The 20,271-nt window shown below is 43.1% G+C and overlaps 1 protein-coding gene across 2 annotated transcripts; it reads right to left on the bottom strand.

Annotated features, from left to right (window-relative positions):
- Nucleotides 1–628: 628 nt before the first annotated feature.
- On the bottom strand, nt 629–20,259 carry LAMP3 (lysosomal associated membrane protein 3). Of its 2 annotated transcripts, XM_027647536.1 has the most exons (7): nt 18,927–20,259; nt 13,825–14,564; nt 12,432–12,554; nt 9,253–9,310; nt 7,244–7,411; nt 2,089–4,484; nt 629–2,055 (listed from the first exon to the last, which is right to left on the bottom strand). In XM_027647536.1, the coding sequence occupies exons 1-6, from the start codon at nt 18,970–18,972 to the stop codon at nt 4,345–4,347; spliced, it is 1,275 nt and encodes a 424-aa protein (XP_027503337.1). In that variant the 5' UTR covers nt 18,973–20,259; the 3' UTR covers nt 629–2,055; nt 2,089–4,344. The 2 variants fall into 2 exon arrangements, with proteins under 2 accessions (XP_027503337.1, XP_027503336.1); XM_027647535.1 differs by lacking the exon at nt 18,927–20,259 and having other exon boundaries at nt 13,825–17,859.
- Between the last annotated feature and the right edge of the window lie 12 nt (nt 20,260–20,271).

Raw genomic sequence — 20,271 nt, 5'->3', positions numbered from 1 at the left:
AAAGAATCACAGACTGGTTTGGGTTGGAAAAGACCTTTAAGGATGATCTTGTCCAGCCTGCCTCCTTTGGGAAATTCCATTTACCATGATAGTGGCTGCTGATTTCTCAAGTTTATGGTATTTTCCAAGCTATTTATTTCCTCCAGTTTCCATAACTGTGTGCTGAAAGGATGCATTCTCCTCAAAAGACTCTTACCATAATTCGTAAGATTATTATCTGTGAAAACAGTTTAAACGTGAAGTAACAAGCATCCATCTCATTTTGCTGTGAGTTGTGGTCTGTGTTTTGGATCAATAGGAAAGAAGAGATCTGGTTATATAAAGAAACAGTGAATTCAGCTTCTCTAGAAGTTGTGAGGAGCTTAACAGAAAATCATGTAATATTTTCAATGCCTTTTTTTTTTTTTAATAATGCTGATAAAACAATTATAGAAATGTCAAAGGAGCTGCCCAAGCCACAGAAGAAATAATCATCAAAGTTATGGTTAGGATATAAGCATAACTGTGTCTGTGGTTTGTGACCAGAGCTCATAGGATCCTCCTCGTTTGTTAGCTTGTGCTTGTATTTTAAACAGTTCAAGTGAAACAGCACTCAAAAGATAAATTAATACCACAGCAATGCACACTCTAATGACTAAATACAACCTTTATTATAGAAACACCACTAATAGAAAAATAAAGAGCATATCTTACTTCTCATAGCAAGTTATTTTTAGCAACCATACATTATAGCAAGCTAAAATTGATCAACCAAACCACCTTCAGACACTCCAGATGCTGATCTACATCTCCCTTCCTCTTTCAGCTGAATTAACAGCTATTCCCTCATTTGGACTTGTCCATCAGAGAACAAAAAGGACTGAAAGAAATTAAACCTTGCTTTATAAACTCCTTGGAGATTTGGCTAAGTATGACATTGTCATGCTGATGGGATGTCCTTGTGTCTGCCTTGGGTGTGCAAGAGGCCACGGTGGATGGTCTGGGGTGGGAGCTGTGGCAGAGCACCAGGGAGCTATTGGGATGTGGGGATGTGCTCACCTCCGAATTCCTGTGATGGCCCCACTGTCTCCTGACCAGCACACGCATGCACAGAAGTTAAGCTTTGCTGCCCTGGTGCATCATGTCATCCTGACCAGAATCCTCTGGTTCAGGGATGGGTTGATCTGAGTCTGAGCTGGGGCTGCTGAGACCAGCACTGGTCACTCTGGGACCCACTGCAGCCTTGTCCCCTCCCACAGCAGACAAAACTGTGCCCTTCTGCCCACAGTATGACTATTGTGGCCCACCTCCTGTACAACTAGTTTATCATAAGAGTTCTTTTCCTACTGTGCTCTTTTAGGGAGTTTTTGCTCAAAATCCTTCCTCAGACAAGATATTTAAAAGAGCAGGTCTGGCAAGAGCAAGGCCCATTAACCCTATAGAGTCTTCCCAATGGGAGGAAGACCTCAAGGTAGCTCCATTAGATAAAAAAGTACCAGCTAAACATCTACCTAAATTCTGGCGGAAAATAAATACAGGCATCAGCTTTTAAAGCTGCATGTGGCAGCTCAAGGGAGCAGCTTAGCTGTCTAATTCTAATTTAGCATTAAATTTGGAGAGGCAACGTTCCCTGTTCTGCTGGTGTGCTGACACACATCCCTGCTGCAGGCTGGCTGTATTTTGTGATCAGGAAGAGGTGACGGGATGCAGACCGGGCCACAGGTGGGAGAAAGGTTGCACTTAGGGGTTGGGATCTCCTGATCCAGTAAGGAATTCTCCAATGGATCTTCTACTACTGTGAAGCACTAACTCCATTGGATTAATTTTGCTGCATGTTGGCAGCATTTCCTGGGAGCATCCTGTTGTTTCATCGGTTTGTACCACATGCACTTCCCCTGTGACATTTGGAGCAAGCCCAGAGTATTATTCATCTAGAAAGGGCTATGCAGCTTCATAAAAATAGCAAACAATAGCAATAAAAAGCATAAGAACAAATCTGGTAAACCTGAATCTGAACATTGTTCAATAACACCAGGTTGATTCAGTGTAGAAATAAAAAAAGTCAGGGGAAAAACACTTATCAAATAAAAAAACTCAGAGGAAAAACACTTATCTTGCATCACTGGTAATGCCAGAGGGTGTCACAAGATTAAACATAGAATTAGCAGTCATTAGGAACAGTTTTCTCTCCTCATCCTCATATCATATTTTAAAAGACTGAATATTAACATAAAGCGATTTTGCAGAACAGAACAAGCAAATATTCCATGTCAGCACAAGAAACACACTACAGATCATACAACCCAGCAATCCAAAGAACATGTGAAATACGACTTAGCTTTGAGGGGGAGAGGTTTATTGATCACTGGGCAGAACAGCTTAGGGTTGGACCATTCTCAGCTTTAAACTGAGTACAGTTAAATCACTGTCTCTATATTAAAGGTTGGAAAGTTTGGTATCCCATTGCTTGTGCTACTTTACCTTATAAACATACTCATCTGCCCCTGTGCTCACAGCTGCTTCTGACTTCTCTCTGATGTTTCTCCAAGTGCAAAAGTGCTTCAGAATTGTCTTTATCTTTCTCATTTATTGGTTCATTCGGATTCAAAGGGAATGTTTTTGGAGATTTAATTATTTCTACAGCTACACATTATACTGATTATGGAACAGTATGACCATGTTTCCTACTTCACACAGACCAACATCTTTTAGTAATTCATGGAATTAAAATATTTCCTTTCATTCTCAATTTAAAGAAGTAAACTCACAATCATTAAATACTAGTAAAATATCAAAACTGTTTAAAAATACTTAAGGGAAATTAAACTGACGAGATACAGTGACCAGTTTTACCCAGTGAAAATCCAGTGAGGTTGCATCATCATTCACATCTGCTCAGGATTTGGGCCATTCTTCGATGAAATTGAATTATCTCATAGCATTTATATTTTGTTTAGATACAGATTAAACTATCAACGTATTTTTGCATATGATTTCAGTCTTTCTTTCGTTTAATGAGTACCATTCCACAGTCTTTTTCCAAGCCAAACTTTAAATTTAAGCCATTACCCTAACTCCTTAGGGGGACGTGTGCTCTTATTTAATGTTATTTTTTCTTTTGCAAATAGTTTTGTATATAATTTCTTATCATTTGGACATCATTGGCTTCAGTGAGCAGATTGTGTGGTGTGTGCACATGCATGTATGTGTGTGTATGTGCACATTTGCTTTGTAAATCTTTTGTGACAAGGAGCTTTTCCTTGTTACAACAAAGAACATGAGCTGGACTTAACCTCAAAAGCAATTACTACTCTCATGCCTTCATCATTGGTTTAGCAGGAAATAGGCTGCAGAGTGTATCAATTAATGCGCTTTAAAGCAACTCCAAATTATTTCCACATGAACATCCAACATGCTGGATAACATTCACTTTTGGACAGAGAGTTTGTCCAAGGCTGTGCAAGCTTTTAGTTCTTATAGAAGCCTTGAACATACAATGTCAGTGGATTTCCATTTCTCATGGACCTCGGGCAGATCTGCCACAGTGGTGGTCACTGAATCCCAGGCATTTCCAGTGAGTGTGGCATCTTCCCAGATTCAGAGATCCCAGTGCTGCCATCTCAGTAGAGGGGCAGTTACCGGGCTCAGTGGTGGTCACTGTAACAGGTCCATGTCCGAACAGGACGTGGGTGGTTCGTGAGCTCTCACAAGACTGTGACATATTCAGCTCCAGAGTAAGAGTCACATATTACCGCTGTGTCTTTGCAAAGGGCTTAGTAGGAAAAAACCCAAGCACTTAGGAAGTGTAACTCTGTTGTAGGACTGCTGAGAACTTGCTTGTGAATGGAGTCACACTGACACTTACCCCGAGATTTTGGCACACACTGTTCCCACAAGGCTTTCACTGAGCTTTAATTTAACAGGGTTGTCTATAGCTCTGGATCTCTGCTTTATTCATTTGAAAGTCATATCACCAGACTTACATATTTTAATAAATCTAAATATTATAATTAACAAACCTGATGGATTTTCTTGGGGATACCAGTACTGCTTTAAGCTATTTCTAGGAATCTGACTTAGGTGGTCTGAATTATCTCCTTTGTTGATAACACAGAGAATTTAGGCTCCTCATTTTGGTCATCTGGACTACATCTAAATTAGATGCTAAGAATAGCCTAAAGTAGAGGATGTGAGTTGTCTCCTTCCTACCCTAAAGAAAGTACTTGCAGAAATATTCATTAGATTTAAACACATGGTGTCATCTCACTTAAAAATGTGGCTTCAGGGCAGTGAGATTGCCAGGCAGAAGCTAAAACTCCTGTGACTTCTCTGCTTGCTACACACATTTGGAAGTACAAGGGCACCTCAGATGCGTTCGTATCCTCTATGTGGCTTCCTCCTGGAAATCAGGAAAGTAACAAACACAATGACAAACAACCCCAGGATACTCAGGCCCACTGCGATGGGAGCTGCTTTGCTGTTTCTGTCAGGAAAACATTCTTCTTCTGAAAGGAAAAGATCAGAGATTGTGTTATAGCAGAACACCGTACCCCAAGATTATAGATCTATATTCCAGAACAGTTAGCAAATACAAGACAGATGTTCTCAAAACATTGTTTTCTTTTGGTTTTTTCTTTCTTTTTCCAGAGCTATATTTTATACATTTTTATCTGTGGTGAACCTTATCTCAAGAAAACCATCCTTGCCCCTTTCACAGTAGCTGCATGCTTCACTAGAGAGTGACTCTACTCCCTCATGTCTGTGGGAATTTTTTTACCACTCAGCACACACACACACACAGCAGGAGCTTTCGTGCTGGTAGCAGATGGGGAGCATCACACTACAAAATGCCAGTCTAAAAATAAAGAGCAAGACACATCCTGCATGGTCAAAAACTGCTGCTCATCTCATCTGCCCAGTAAAAAGGATCAGGCCAGAGAAGGGAGCCCATAGTCCAGCACATCACTAGCACAGCAAGGATCCTCATTAAGTCAGTGTTTCCTAAGAAAAATCAAATTCTGATTATTCTCCCAGTTAATTCAGAATATTTCTGGATCACAGTGTCTGACTCAGGGCATCGTGGTCAGATAAACCCTTCAGTATATCCCAGCTGAGCAGTGAATCCAGTTTATAGAAAGGGTATGAGGGAGGTCCAACTCCCTCTGCCCTTCTCACTCCCTGTGACTATTCCAAGGCAGGTTTTGACAGCACTCTCAGATAAAAGCCCCTGTTGTTATTCCAGTGACTATGCTGGCACAGATTGTAGCTTGGCTTGGGCTTCTCCACCATGGGAATCTTTACACTGACAGTGGGCAGTTTGCCCAGGGAGCATGTGGAGTGCATGACATCATGTCACAGCTCCAGAGCCTCCACATGGCTCTTCCCAAAATCTGATCCACTTCTTCTCTAATCCAGATGGTGATGCCACAAAGTCAAAGGCATCAACACTCTACTAGATGTTGCCTTTTAAAAGCTTTGTCTGGTTAATGTAACCTGTTGTTAATGAGATGAAAAATATTTGCATTTAAGTATTGTAAAAGCCAGAGATGTTTGAATTGGCCATTTTTCTTTGATGAAACCTTGGGCTATGAACTCTAGGAATTGTTTCTGATATGCTGAAGTACAGTTCGGAAGGCACTTCTAAACTTTCCAGACTCTAACAGGCCAAGCTATTGATGTAACACTGCTGCAGTCTATACAAAATTGTAAGGAACTTGAAACCAGTGACCATTAATGTTTTCTTTTTCTTCCCCTTTTAAAGATAAGCACATCAGGAGCAGCAGAAGTGAAACTATGAGTCTTGAGACACCCAAGGGAGGTGGCTGGTGATGTATTTAGAGCCATTCTTTAAGTGGGGATTTTGTCTATCAAAATCTGCATACACAGCCAAGGTATGTAACAGTTTCATGACTATTTCACAGCCACTGGGGAATTATTTCAGAAGTGAGAACTGATTGCTCAGCTCTCTGATTAAAAGCAAAACTAATTTAACTTTTTATATGGTATTGGTTAGCAGAGATTAGCCTGATCTTGGAGACAGAGAGAGAACATCTTTCTCAACTCAGTCTCTGCTAGAGGTGAGGCCATACCAAATCCCATAACTGAAATCACTCATTGTACAAAGCTGAATGGGAGAGTAGAGACCAGATGGGATATCATGAGTTGTTCCAGCTCAGTGTTATCCCATGAAAAGATTCTTCATGAGAATGAGAGCATAAATTGAGTTCTCAGTGTGGCTTTTAAAAGGTCCATGTATTAAAAAAGCCCCAACTGTCGTTTCCCATTATATTCCTTTTAGAATGAGAAAAGCAGCCAAAATGGTGAGTTAACAGAAGAAGAATTGGTCAAACACAGCCAAAGTGAGTCAAAAGACAGATCTAAAGTAAAAAGAATACAGGGGCAATATTTTGTAAGCATGCAGAGAGGCAAGTGTCAGAAAAGGGAGTGTTTTTTTAGTGCATCTGGAGGGCTGAAGAGCTGACCAACCCCTCTGTTCACCTGAATTCTGGAATGGAAACACCCTGAGAGAAAGTGACAAGTACAGTGTGAAAGAGACAACAAGGTTCCACTTAGTCCACCTCTCTGATCTGTCTTTTACTAAGAGACCTGGTTGTCTCTTTGTGGTGCTTCTCCAAGAAAAGACAAAGTGCAGAGATGAGCATCACATTTAATTCTGAATCTGTGAGTGTGCTAATTGTGATCCTCCTCAGGAGCACATTTTGTCATGTCTAGACACAGCTGCTCTGAAAGTATCATCCTGCAGTCACAAATATCCCTTATTAGTTGGCAGTTTTGCTGCTGCAGCTGTGAGACAACCTGAGTGTCAGGAGCTTTTAAAAATAGCTAAAATATGACTATATTGAGAACAGTGACCTGGGACTGAACTGTAAAGTTGGGGGTTTTGGCAGTGCACTGGTGGTGAACACCTCTGCTTGCTCTGGGAGAAAATGGGTGAAGAATAAAATTCTGGTTGTAGAGTTGAACATTTTTCATGAGAAGGTGAAACAGAAGGTACTGAATGCAGGAGGGAAAGATACTTTTCTATCCTCCATAGGTATTAGCACTGTGTTAGAAGTGACTCAGAAAAGGTTGAGAATACAGCAGCAGACAGGTTACATTATTTGGGAACAAATACAAAACCGTGACTGTGCTGTAGCAGGATCATCCCCTGTGTATGGGTATAATTTAGCAGATTATATCTATCAGGCTACCAGAGTGCTGACATGTAGATCTTGGAAGGGTGGAAAGGTATCCTTCTACTTACCTTTTCCAAACTGGTTACCAACAATATCAAATGCCTGCAGCTGCATATGAACAAAGAGGATCTGGAAGTTCTTCTCCAAGGTGAAGGTTTGCCTGCTGGCACACTTAAAGGAATTCCCCAGCTTTGTTGTAAATAGCTTCTCGTTTAAGGCTGCGTAGTAAAACATACCTGGAGGCCAGAAAGAGGCAAATGAGAATTCAACTGACTCTGTTGGAAGCAACAGAGATAAAATGGAGGATCCCCAGTTGCTTTGTCAGAGCAGCAGTCACTGATGTGACTAAAGCATGGATATTTTCCCCATAAAGTATGATTTATATTTTTCCAAGTTTAAATGAGTGCTTTAAGTATCCGTGGGTGACTCAGCTGAGGTTGGATCTAAAAAAGTGACTAAAATTTCAGTTGCTTCTCCAAATCATATTTTAACAACTTGAGTCTGCAAAGGGGTTAGAATTCTCTCAGGAGCAGGCAACTGTCTTAAGTCTCCAGCATAGCTATTTCCAGACAAAAAAAGAGATACCATCTCTAGCATGGAAATTTGACATAACTAGTCTGTATTACTTTATGTATTAAATATGTTTTAAAATATATTTCAGTGTCACAGTACTTTATGAAAAATATGGCCCAAGGTCCAAGCATGAAAAGATTTTGTGACCTGGTTATATTCTTTATGCACATCCTCCTTTGGAAGCAGATAGGCCAGTTTAAGACAAAATCATCCATATCACCATCTCTGCTTCAGTGTATCTCAGCCACATCTTGCCAGCACATCATGTGCAGCATACTCTTGGTCCTCTTCAGTCAAAATCAGTACACCAGTGTCTGCTGGTACAGTTAATTCAGTCATTTTTATATTAGAAAAGTTAGGGACTTGCTCACTGCAAAAATACTGCTTGTGGACTGTGAAATGGCAGCATTTGGCAGGGAGGCAGTGACAGACATCCAGGGAGAGCAATGTCTCATCAGCACCACTTTGGGGGGACACAAAGTATAGCTGAGGATTTTAAAACGTGATTAAATTGATCACTTTGTATTTGCTGCAATTTGCACTTAGCAATGCACAGGAAAATGATGGTCAGTTAGACTGAGAACATTCCTTGGAGACATCCTCTGGATCAGCTTTTCTTTTACTTTCATTCCTATAGATCAGAACAGACTCCACTTGAGTTAATAAAATGCTCATCAGTGAGAATGAAAATAGGCATTGAGGTCAGTGCTACTAGGACACACCTGGTCGAGCTCCTGATTTGTTTTTCTTCCTTCAGGGACAAAAAGTCAATTCAATACTTATGAGTAGCAGAGAAGCAACATAATAGAGTCATTATAGATTTGATATATTGGGAAGAATTTGTGCAAAATTAATGTCAGAGAAAATGTGAAGTGATGGCTCAGAATTTTTCTCTCTAACTTAAATGATGTTCCCTTAGCATTTCTTGGGATGTACCTGACCACCTGACCATCCAAATGAAAATCCAATTGCCTGAGAAGAGCACAGACAGAGTCTAGTATTTCAGAATGGTTTGAAGAACTTCAGCCTGGGTTCAGTTCTTATTTTTTGCAAAGTCAAAATGTCAAATGTGCCTCCTCTCCATATTGGCCTATCTAAAATCTGTATCTAACTCTTCATTTCTGTGATCCAGGTACTGTATTCATTCACTTTGCTGATTAGATTAGAAAGACACATGCATCTGAACTGAAGTCACAGCATTGTTGTGTGTTTGCAGATAAAAACTCTGAGGACTGTTTTGTATCTTAAATTTAGGTTTGAAGCAATCTCTATTCTGAAAGAGAAGGGGCAGGGAAAGTTTTTGAGGTCAAAAGGAAAATGTAACAACACTGATGTAACTGCAGCCTGGTCCCTTCTCTTCCATTTTCGTACCACAAGGTTTAGATGAATGGCACGTTGAAAGCTAGATAAAACACCTATTTGCAAAAGACAGTGTTTTAATTATATGAAAGGTTATCCCACATTCAGCACAGTTTGATATGAAATTAAGTGTAAAATCACTGACCTTCAGAAGATAACTGTATTCTGCTCTCAATGTTACTGACGAAGTAACTTGGAGCTTGCTGCAAAAGATATATCTTTATTAATAATACATACTCATATTTGCAGGGGAAAAAGTACAGTTCACCACAGAAAAATGGTCACAATTTCCAAAAGGAACACATTCAAAGTAGCACCTTCAAGACTCAAAAAACAACTCTTCTGGATGTATTTTTCTTTTCCAAATCTCAGCTACATCACCAGTTCTGCTCAGTTCAGTGACATGGGACCATGCAGGTGTCATTTTAAACTAACTGCTCAAACTGGACATTTGTGAGATACTTGTGATAACCAAAAGTAGGAAGAAGTTCAATAAAGAGTGTACATTGCAAACTAACAGGCATGACATAAGGCCATTTTACTTTTATTCACTTTCATGCTGAGCCCCTACAGTGCTCTGCTGAGTAATCCTGAACTGAATCCAGCAGTGCTGCCCTGCAGTCTCCCTGCCTGTGGGACCCACCCCACACCTTCAGGCAGTTCTGGGGATCCTTGGAGCCACCGTGTTTTTATGCACAGATGCCCTTCCCATGAGCTCACTGCACTGAGCAGCAGCACTTCTGTGGCCATCAGTGGTTTGAGCTAAGAGAGGTCAACAAGCTGAGCTCCAACAAGCTGAGAGCCAGGAGCTCATTTCATGCTTGTACCACTCATTTCCTATTTTGTCTGCCAACCATGGTCTCTACTAACCAGAAAACAGCAACCTGGATGTGTAGGGGAGAAATAACTGTTCTTTCCACCCTGCTGACAGTGTTGGTTCTGGCTGGCTTGTTTTCATATGCCTGCAGACTGCTGACATGGAAAGCACCTGGTGTAACACAGAGCAGAATTTCCAGCCAGGTGTCCTGTCTGCCTGTGCCCTGAAACTGTGGTGCAGCCTGAATACTGTCCTGCCCTGGACTATGACAAAGCGAGAGCCAGCCCTGGGAGCTTCTCTCTGGTAGCACTGTTGGAACATGATGTGAATCTATATGTAGCAGCCCTACTGCTCAGCTGAATTCCAGCTGTGAGCACACAGGGACTGGTGAGTGCAGCTGGTGCATAAGTGGCAGCAGACTTAAATGTCTCCTGTGCATCCAGTTTAAAAACTGGTAAGATGGAGTAGGAAAATTTAAGAAAGAAATACACCAGAGAAGAGGTTCTCAGCATTATTCCAACCTCAAGACACAAATAGGTCAAATATGACCATTTTTGGGAGGTAGTACTATGTTCTGTTTGGCTACAGTTAAAAACTTTGCTTGGGGAAAACACCTGCTCGTACTTCAATTCTTGTGGGTGGGTTACACAACTTCTTTATTTCAAGCTCTCCTGGTGAGCACTGAACCAGCCACTCTCTTCTGCCACCCCTGACCCAGCTCCTCTCACAGGGGGACAGACAGAAGTGCCACTGCTGCAGCACTCCTGGTTCAAAGCACTGAGAGAGGCTGTGGGGGCCAAACACATAAAAACCAGCAGCAGCATGATTTCTTATTAACCTGAATTTCAAAGCAGTCCAAGCCGAGCCCTGCTGCGCTCTTGAGGCTTATCTTTAAGTGAAGGACAGGTTGTCTAATCCTGTGCCAAACCCACCCTTTTGAGGGCAAGACAGGTCAAGCACCTCCTAAAGGTTACATGATTCTCCTTAGCACTGCTGCAAGCTGGGGCTTTCATGGGTACTTGAATCCCCAGCCTTTCTCTAAGGATTCTTGTAACACCAAAATGCTCCCCTTGATGCAGGAAGCACACATTTAAAGCAAATACTCATGGTCTGAACTGAGCTTTTGTTTGAAAACAGCTCCTTCATTTTTTACCTCACTTTTCCTCTGTAGCTTTTAAGAAACTTTTTGCCCTAAACTAAAATTAAGATGATTATTAATTAAAATATTGTCTCTGTTCAAGAATTAACTACTTACATGTGGTATAATTTGCTGTTCCCTCTTGGACTGTCTATGAAAATTACTAAGCATTTGTACTTTTCTTAATTATCTCTAATTTGAGCTTGAAGCCAGGCTGTAAGATTGACACTTTGGCTTGATTAATTGAAAGGCTTGGATCAGCAGTGATGGCCAGATGCAGCTCTGGAGCTCCAGGATATGGCCTTGATGCACATTACACTCATCAGAATTTGATGGGATCCAACCCTGTATTCCTCCCTGCTCATTAATCACTTTATACACAATATGAACTTCTGTCTTTAGCCCTGCTGGCATCACCACCCAGCCCTTACAGCCTCCAAAAATGTGTGAATTCCTGAGGAAGCAAGAGGATGGCTGCACTCAGGGATTTTCTCCTGTGGCTATAACAGCTGTAGCACTCTTGGTATCTTATGTTAAAGCCTCACCCACATGCAGTGTGGTCCCAGTGGGACCATGGTATCAACAGACACAATGTCAAAAAGAAAGCTCATTTTCCCACTGTGCAAGCAGGACCTCCCATCTTGTCCAAGTTTCTGTGCGTATTTGGAGGTCTCCCAGGTGTGGTGCATTTCGAATTGCGTATTTACAATTTTTTTGTTGGAGTTCACTTGTTTGGAATTTTCCACTCAGAAATCAGATGAAATGAGGCTCCTTCAGCTGCGGATGTGTCGTGGCTCCGGGGCACTTCAAACTGTGCAAGCTGTCCTTCGAATTTAACAACCCCAGTTGGCTTTTATGGGAAGCAAATGACTAAGAGCAGCTTGACAGTGAGTCAGAGCTCCCGGCACACACACCTTGTTCCCGCGCAGGGACTCCAGTCCCAAACCCTTTCCCTCTGTACCACTCCAATGCAAACAGCAGATCTGACACTTAACTATGTAAAAAAGAGACTCAAATTTTGCTTGAGGCTGTTTGTAGACTTTGTGTTACTTGATGGGGAGCTTTAACACTGCTCTCTAGCACTTTCTGTCCAAGGATGGCAAGGCACCATGCTTACCCTTCATTGCAGAACCTTTCCAAACTTAAAGTTCAAACAAACAAGACCTGCAGGATGTTGGACCAGGTGGTCTCCAGAGGCCTTTTTTAACCTGAACTAATCTGTGGTTCTACCCCTTTAGGAAGGACAGGAGTAATAGTGCCTTATATATAGGTGGAAAACAATCATGGAGAGAGATGAAACGGGTCAAAGGGAGCCCGAGTTATAGCTCCCCCGTCCTAAACACTCCTTCCCTCTACATGCAACAATTACCTTTACAAAGGTGAAGTTCACAAATCCTCCACTGAAAGTTAAGTTCAGCTGAGACTGCACCATCCCACAGCTTCCAGATGTCTGTGTCACATTGGGGTTGACAATCACAGACTCCATCTGCTCCTGTAAAGAGACATTGCAGGGCTGCTGATGAAGAGAAGGGGAACTTTGTAGGAACACACAGAGATTTATATCTGCTTTGTTTTTTCCCCCCCAGACAGGCTCTGTGTGGCTGAATGAACAGGCCAGTGATGGTGGCAGCCAAATTGCTGCCTGCAAGGGTCATTCTCCACTCGTAAACCGGCACTGGTGGTTGTCTGACACATGAGCTGTGAAAATATGAAAATATTTGGTTTCTGTTCATTCAGTGGACTGATACGATTCAGAGCAGCGTCAGATGAGTACAAGCGGTAATTTATAAGGAGAGAGCAGTGGAAACCTGTGCCTGAAGGGAGAGGAAAGATGAAGACAGAAGCAGGCAGGGGTTAGTTTGGCTTCATGCTTTGCTCCACATATCACTCATTAGGTCCTGCACATCACCTTTAGCATCTAACAGCCCATACTGCAGTCTGAAAGGAGAGCTCTGCAGCCCTGAATGGAGCTTTGCTCTTTCAGTCTCATCTCAAACACACCTTATGTTATTATAAACATGTCACTGTGGTCTGCTGAGGTTGGGAATCATGCTCCCTACGTGGCTTCTGCCAGGATGAGGGATGAAAATTACTTTTACTAACATCAGATACTCATCCCACCTTAGAAATATCCAGACTCCAAACAAGAATATTTGGATTTGTAACGGGGATGGCTCAAGGCATATGAGCTCTAGAGCCTGAGGATGTAACTCCACATATTGTATTAATGGAGGCTACAAAATCACAAGTCTGAGGGACATAATCACCATTTCAGGTTGTATGACACCTTTTGCTGAATCATTCTCGGTGAATCATTTCTAGGAGAGGGTACCAGCTCCCCAGGACCTGGAAGTTTCTGTGTTCCTAAAATCTCAATGCATTGGCATTAAGACAACCCAATTCTGATTCCCAGTCTGTGAACTGGAAATTTCTTGCTTTCATTATAACTCATGATATCAAGCCCTTCACTGATTTTAACTAGTCTCCCATTCTAAGAAACACAAATAATGTTTCAGGCTGATCTACCGCTCCAGTATTGGTTCCACATGTACATCACTGAAATAAGAAAGCATGTGTATGTCCCCCTGGCATCATCATACAAACCAAAGTTCAGCAGCTGAGATGCTGTGGCACATGAAGGGCTTCACTGGCAGCAGACCACTTATTTTAATCATAGAACTAACTTCTAAAATGCCTTGGAAAGAAGAATAAATTCCAGCTAATGAAGAAACAGTCATTACAAAGCTCAGCTCCCACCTCACCTTTTGTGTATTTTGACCCATCAGTTGCAGACCCATGACTGCTTTGATGCAGGTCCTGTTCCCATTGGAAATGGTGTATGTGCCAGTGGGGATGGGAGAAGGCCGTGGGGCAGGAGTGGGTCTCACTGTCACTGCAGTAGATGGGATGGTTGTTTGTGTCCCTGGACGGGCGGTTGTTGTGCTGGTCATGGCTGTGGCTGTTGAGTTTCTGGTCGCTGTTGTTTGTTTTCCCAACTGTGTGGTGGCTTTGACCGTCTGCATGGTGGCTGTAGAGGTGATGGCAGCAGCTGTCACTTGAGTATTTGCTGTTGTGTGGTTTAAGGATGCGTTGGTGGCTGTCATTGCTGTGCTTGCATGTGCGGAGGACACAGAGGGGGTGGTTGTGTTCTTCCCTGCAGGTGTGACCCTGTGCATGGGCTGGGTTGTGGCCTGGCCAGCTGCACTGGTGTTGTCTGCTGCTGTCGTGGTGGTGATGGGTGTTCCAGCTCCTGCCTGGGCTGTCGAGTGCTGGCCAGGAGCTGCTGTTTCCTGGTTCTGCTCTGTTGTCTGCACAGTTGTTCTGTGGCTCGTGGGTGTTGTTTCAAGAGAGAGTGAGCTGTTAAAGTGAACTGTGGTGCTTTGATGGGATGAGGAATGATAAAGGGAAAGTGGCTGAGCAGAAGTAGCCATATCGTGGAAGGATGTGGTTTCTGGAGACAGTTCAACCCTCAAGGCCACTTCAGCAAGGCAGGAGGAAAATGCTGCAAAGAAACTAAAGTCAGTAGTCTGGAAACCTTTACCTTTAACACTTCTGTTCATCCCCACAACAAAACTGCACTGTTTTCTTATCAAATGGGAGATGTGACATGATTTTATTCTTCATTTGGCTCCAGACATGACAGGAGAGTGAAGGCAGACAGCCTGTAAGACTATCCATAACTTGGCACCGCTCCCCAAGTTTCACACCTCTGAATATACCCATTGCAGTGGCAGCACATTGGCTCCCAGCTCTCCACACACTGAAGAAGCCAGAGGACACCAGAGGTGTGAGCAGACCATGTACAATCCTCAGGCAGCACAAGAGTTCCCTGCAGGCAGTAGTACAGCAGGATTTGCTGGAAGTAAATTATTGAGGTCTAAGGAAGATGAAGAGGGTGTAACAGGCAAAGGGGTTGTTGGTTACTTACCAACAAAGTAAAGGGAGAGGGAACGTGTGTGTGAAGGCAGAGCAATGGTCTTACAGTGATTCACAACAGTCTGGGAAACCAGTCTGGGACACAGGGAAATTCCAGATATTTATTTATGGTTTTGTTGTAGCCATGTCAGCGTGAACCCTGAAGCCCTTCCTCCTGGAAGAACCCACAGAAACTCCATCCCTCTTAGTGATGGGCTTTCAGCAATGAGGAACAATTGCAGGGTACAGCATCCAGGGGCATTTTGGACCACACTAGAAAATAGTCACAGGACTAAAATTACACTTCCATCTAATAACATTTACAGAAAAATGTCCCTTGCTGAAGTGAAAAAAAAAATAAAATCTGGCTCCTAAATATAAATAAGGAAGTGAACAAAAAATGGGAAAGTACATTGTAGAACAGAAGAATGTCACAACTCTTCTACTTGAATCTTTGATTGTGAGCATGCAACAAGACTCTGGAAAGGCAAGGTCAAGCTAAAAGAAAACATAATTCAGTGACATAGCCCTTGATGTGCGTGGAGCTTCAGCTGTTGTTAAATGCTTTACTGCCTAAATTAGCTGGAAGACAGAGATGCATTCTAGTTTGGAGACCAAAGGGACCCAAAAGTCCAAGACAGGCCATATTCCTGGTAGTACAGCTCCACAGGATGCCACAGTATGTTTTCTGAGTTTATTGCACACTGGTTCTTTCAAAGAAACTTCTCATGAACTGGTGTCAAAGTTTGTGGCAGGCAGGTTGCTGAGATTTGACTTATGAAATAGGTTAAGGCCAAAAGCACATTCAGAGTGAAAATTGCTGAAATCTGAAAGGTTCTTCCTTTTATTTATTTTCTTTCATCATGAAGAACAGAAGTCTTCAATAATAGGTGAATTCACAAAATCTCACCATTTTAGGAGACATATAAACTAAATAAGAATAATAAACCCTATTGGGTTTTGAATCAAATTTAAGACAAAAGTCAAAGAAACGAGCAGATGTATAGATCTTAACCCACACTACAATTTTCCCTTAAAAATGACTATGACTGAGAAGAGCAGAAGTGCATATACTCATATTCCTAAAACTTGTGCTGTACAGGATACACTTGACTGTGAGTGTAGCTTGTTACCATCAAAGAAGTGCAATTTGAGACAGCTGAAAAACCTTAAAAAATATTGTGATTTTTATCAAAATGAACGTAAAAATGTGTAATTAATATGACACTTTAGTTCATTTTCTGACTTTCCTCTAGACTTTACCACAGAGCTGAAAAGCAGATAACTGATTTCCTCTGTGTGCCAGTGGAAAGTCAGAGCAGCTGCCATAAACCAACTCTGGGTAGGTGCATCTGAGTGTATCAGCATGATAAAAACAGGAAAGAAGAAGTTACAATTTTCACTCTTTCTTCCCCATAAGACTGTAAAACAACCCATAGTTAAATTTGCACTAGTCTTAAATAAAGTCAGTACTTATTAGTTGTTAGTTCATAGGTTGGTTTTGATTACTGACCAGATAACACTTTACAGATGTGGAGAGAAATATTATTTAACTGACATTGGAATATCACCCATAGCTTTTAAATGGAACTTTGTTATCCCCAAAAGGTAATTTCAAACAAACAGTTTTTCATTATTCAGCATGACAGGGTCACTGAGGGGTAAAGCCAGAAATGTCTTTGGGGTGGCCCATGGCTCTTGCTCAATGGGTGACCTACCAGACCACTCCTCCGGGCTCTCCCAAGTATTTTGGAGTTTCTGTCAGTGCATGGCCACGCTGCTAAACTCCTTGGCTTGGACTGTCTTCTCAAAAGGCATTTGGCCATGGGAGCTCCCAAGGATGGGTAAGGATTGCTCTCCATTTGCACCTCATGGTCTTGGCTCTTTTCTGGTGGCTGTTGGAGGTAGGTCAGTAGCTCTGCTGTGTGAGGGGGGGGGGGGCACATGGGGTCCTTGACCTGCCCTCCAGCTAAGGCCAGGAAGGCTTCCCTGTGTCTCCCTCAGCACTGCCACGTTCCTCTTGGGGAGTTTGCACAGCTCGGCAAAGGAGCTGCCTGCAGAGCTCTCACCACCACAGCCCTTCCCATGGCTCTGCCACAAAATGGGAACAGAACAAATGCCGCAGAACAACAAGAAATGGCAGCTCTGCACCCCACCTGCCCCCCCCGTTAGTCTTCTTTTTTTTTCCTCCCATGAAGCCAACTCAAAACTTCATACAAGCAACATTTTGAGGGCTGCAAGAGTCTAGGGGTGTATCTTCCTAAAGAAAGCAGCTGCAATTCCTCATCTTACTTCAGCATCAAAGCTGTATGTCACAGATGTTGAAGGCTGTGTTTGAGTCCAGGCAGCCTTCATGCAAAGCTCCAGAACAAAACTCTCAGAAAGTGATCAGGGCAGGTCTCAGAAATTCACTGTTCCCAGTCTGAGCCTGGAGATCCCATTTTCATGCTTTGGTGACAAGTTTCAATCATAAGGAATGTCACCACTCTGCTCCCAGGCATTATGGTGGGAAGGGCAGTGCTCAGTGCCATGATTTGGCTGTGACATTTCTCAGCTTGCCATCTTGCAACAGGGTGGGTGATAGAAACTCTTACTGAGGATTTTTTCCTCTTTTCATCTAACCACACTCATGCTGTTCAGCTGCCCAGTGGGTTTGTTCCGCTTTCTGCTGCCAGAAGAAATGCTCGTGTTTAGCTGACTGATTCCATGTGGACACAAAACCTGACCCAGCTCCTGTAATCACTGAAAACACTCTCACCATCTCTGGCTGCTTTGGTTTGCTTTGAGGAATCAGAAAAGCACCAAGATTTTCTGAGAGGTTTCAGTACTGTCATAGCTTCCCACTCATCTGACCTTTATTCCTTAAACTCTAATTATGTTTAATTCCCTGTGTGCACAAGAAGACTTGGCTTTGGGACATTAATAAAACATCACAACAAATCATTAAAGGAAAGATCAAAAATGGATAAGGAGCTGAGGAAACAAGTTCTTTCTGGTCAAAAGTGGTTCCTGACCACTGAGTTATTAGTGTTACTTCTCAAGTCTGATCTTGCCCTCCTTTCATATGTATGTTTTGGGGCTACTTCAGCAGACTCTGGCTATGAAGCAGGCGTGAGAATGCAGAGAGATACAGTAGGAGCTGCTCCTGGTCGAGTCCCTGGGCAGTTTCCCTGTTCATGCACTGGGAGGAGGACGGGGATTGTTACTGGTGTGAACCCTGTGTGCCGACGGCAAAACCCACCACAGAAGTCCAGTGTCCCAACAGTGAGCTCAAACCCCTTCAGCCATTACACAGATTAAATCACTCTCTGTCCTTCCTCACAGGGCAAATTTTGTACTGCTGCAGGCATTGAGGGGTGACTTCAAGCACTGGGAGATGTCCTTGATCTGGCTGGCTCCACAGATTTTCACAGAGCAGCATTAAGGGTCAAACAGTGACTCTGATGTGGTTTGTCATTAAGTTAAACCCCAGCCTGTGAGCTCTCCAAGCCCCTTGCCTCACTCCTGCTTTCCTGATCCTGTTTCTGCATCTTGCAATGCAAATGAATTAATGACTAGAGCAATGCTTCCTAAGTTTTTTCTTTCCTGCTTGTCTCACTCAAGATTTTCAGTCAGTTCTGCTGCTCTGGAAACTATTTTTAATTAAGAAAAGCAAGGCCAAAAAAGTCTGCTTCTCACACTACTTTAAGTTGACTCCTTCACAGAGAGTTTATGTCACCACAGAGTGCAAGGAAAAATACAGAGGAAAACATCCAACTAAATCTATACCAGCTGCAATTCACTGTAGTTATGGTTATTTTTTAGCAGTGAGACTTCACTAAAAGCACCCTTAGTGCTAGCAACAAAACCGTTCAAAGTTTTCAGTCTTTTAGGTGCTGTCCTGACTGCCAGGAAACAGAACTGGCATAATCTGTCTGATTTCTCAGATAGAAATGGAGATGTTACTCACCACAGCCAAAGGTCAGCAGGATGAGCTGCCGTGCACTCCTCCCCATGGCCAGCACGGCTGCAGGTGGGAGAGATGCTGCTTCTCACCGTGGAGCAGGCGGAGAGAAAATCAAGATTTCCTGGGGACTGAAAAGTTTCACTTGATACAGGGAGTGCTCAGTCACATGGCTGGGAAGGAGGTGGAGAGGGAGGGGAAGGCCAGTGCTTCTTGTCGGTAAACTACCACAGAAGGACATAAATGATGGTTAGGAAAGAAAGTGAAAACAGAAGTGAGTGCTGGGCTGACTGGGGGGGGGGACAGGCTCACACTCTGCAGCTGAGACGTGAGGCTCTGCAAGGCCAGGTCAAAAGATCCCTCCAGTTCTGATAACCTGGTGCAGATTGCACCAGCAGAGGGTCACAGCTCGTAAATCAGTACCTCCCCTGTATTCTTTAAAAAAGTACTTTCTTTAGGGCCACACTCCTCATGTTAAGGCACAGAAGGGAGAGATGTGACCTCAAGCCATCTCTACAGAGCACCTGCTAAGAGCAAGACAGGGCAGAGCAGAGCCCCAGATGGGCTCTTGTCTCAGCTGGGGACCGTCAGCAGCCTTTGCTGGCTCCAAGGCCTGGGCTTGTGGAAAGTGGATCAGCTGGGCTTACCCTTAGTGATGTATCCAAACACACTCCTCAGCAAATGGCAACACCTCACCTCTGTCCCACGAACTGCCTCCTGCAGACCACGCCAGGCTGGGGCAGGAGCTGCACGGGCAGGTCCCGGCCTGCGGAGCCACACATCAGGGATCTGCAACAGGAGAGCGTCGCTCCTGCTCACCCCCACGGCTGCATTCCCAGCCCTGGGTTGCTGCCATGGGGACTACTGGGGGGGGTGGGACAAAGGCATCTGCTGTGCTCCTAATTCTTCTTTTTCTCATACCAATACTGCACTGCAATAACATGATAGGGTCAATGACTTGAAAATTCAAGCGAGGTGAAGTTTGCTCCCAGAAATCTGGATACTGGCTGAAATTAGTCCTAGTTTATTTTGCTCGATTTGCATTGTGTTTCTGCATTCTTATTTTTACCTGTTTGCCTTTCTGCATTATCCACAGCATGTATTTGGGTCAATTACTGTTCCCTAATAAACACTAGTAGCCAAAGGCATGCAGATATCTCGGGGGTAACTATAATAAAGCCATCCTACAACTTCCTCTAAGCTGTGTGAACTTATCCAAAAAGTCCTAGAGATTCAGGAACATGACTAAAGGAGATGGGTAAAGGAAAAAAAAAACACACTGTGCCTTTTGTGACATGTGTGTTGGGCAAATAAAAGTTATACTGAACGGGTATGAGGATTTTTTCAGCTG

Source organism: Corapipo altera, unplaced genomic scaffold (assembly GCF_003945725.1).
Source record: "Corapipo altera isolate COAL_440 unplaced genomic scaffold, ASM394572v1 113, whole genome shotgun sequence".
Taxonomy (NCBI): Eukaryota; Metazoa; Chordata; class Aves; order Passeriformes; family Pipridae; genus Corapipo; species Corapipo altera.
This window is presented reverse-complemented; position numbering and strand designations above follow the sequence as displayed.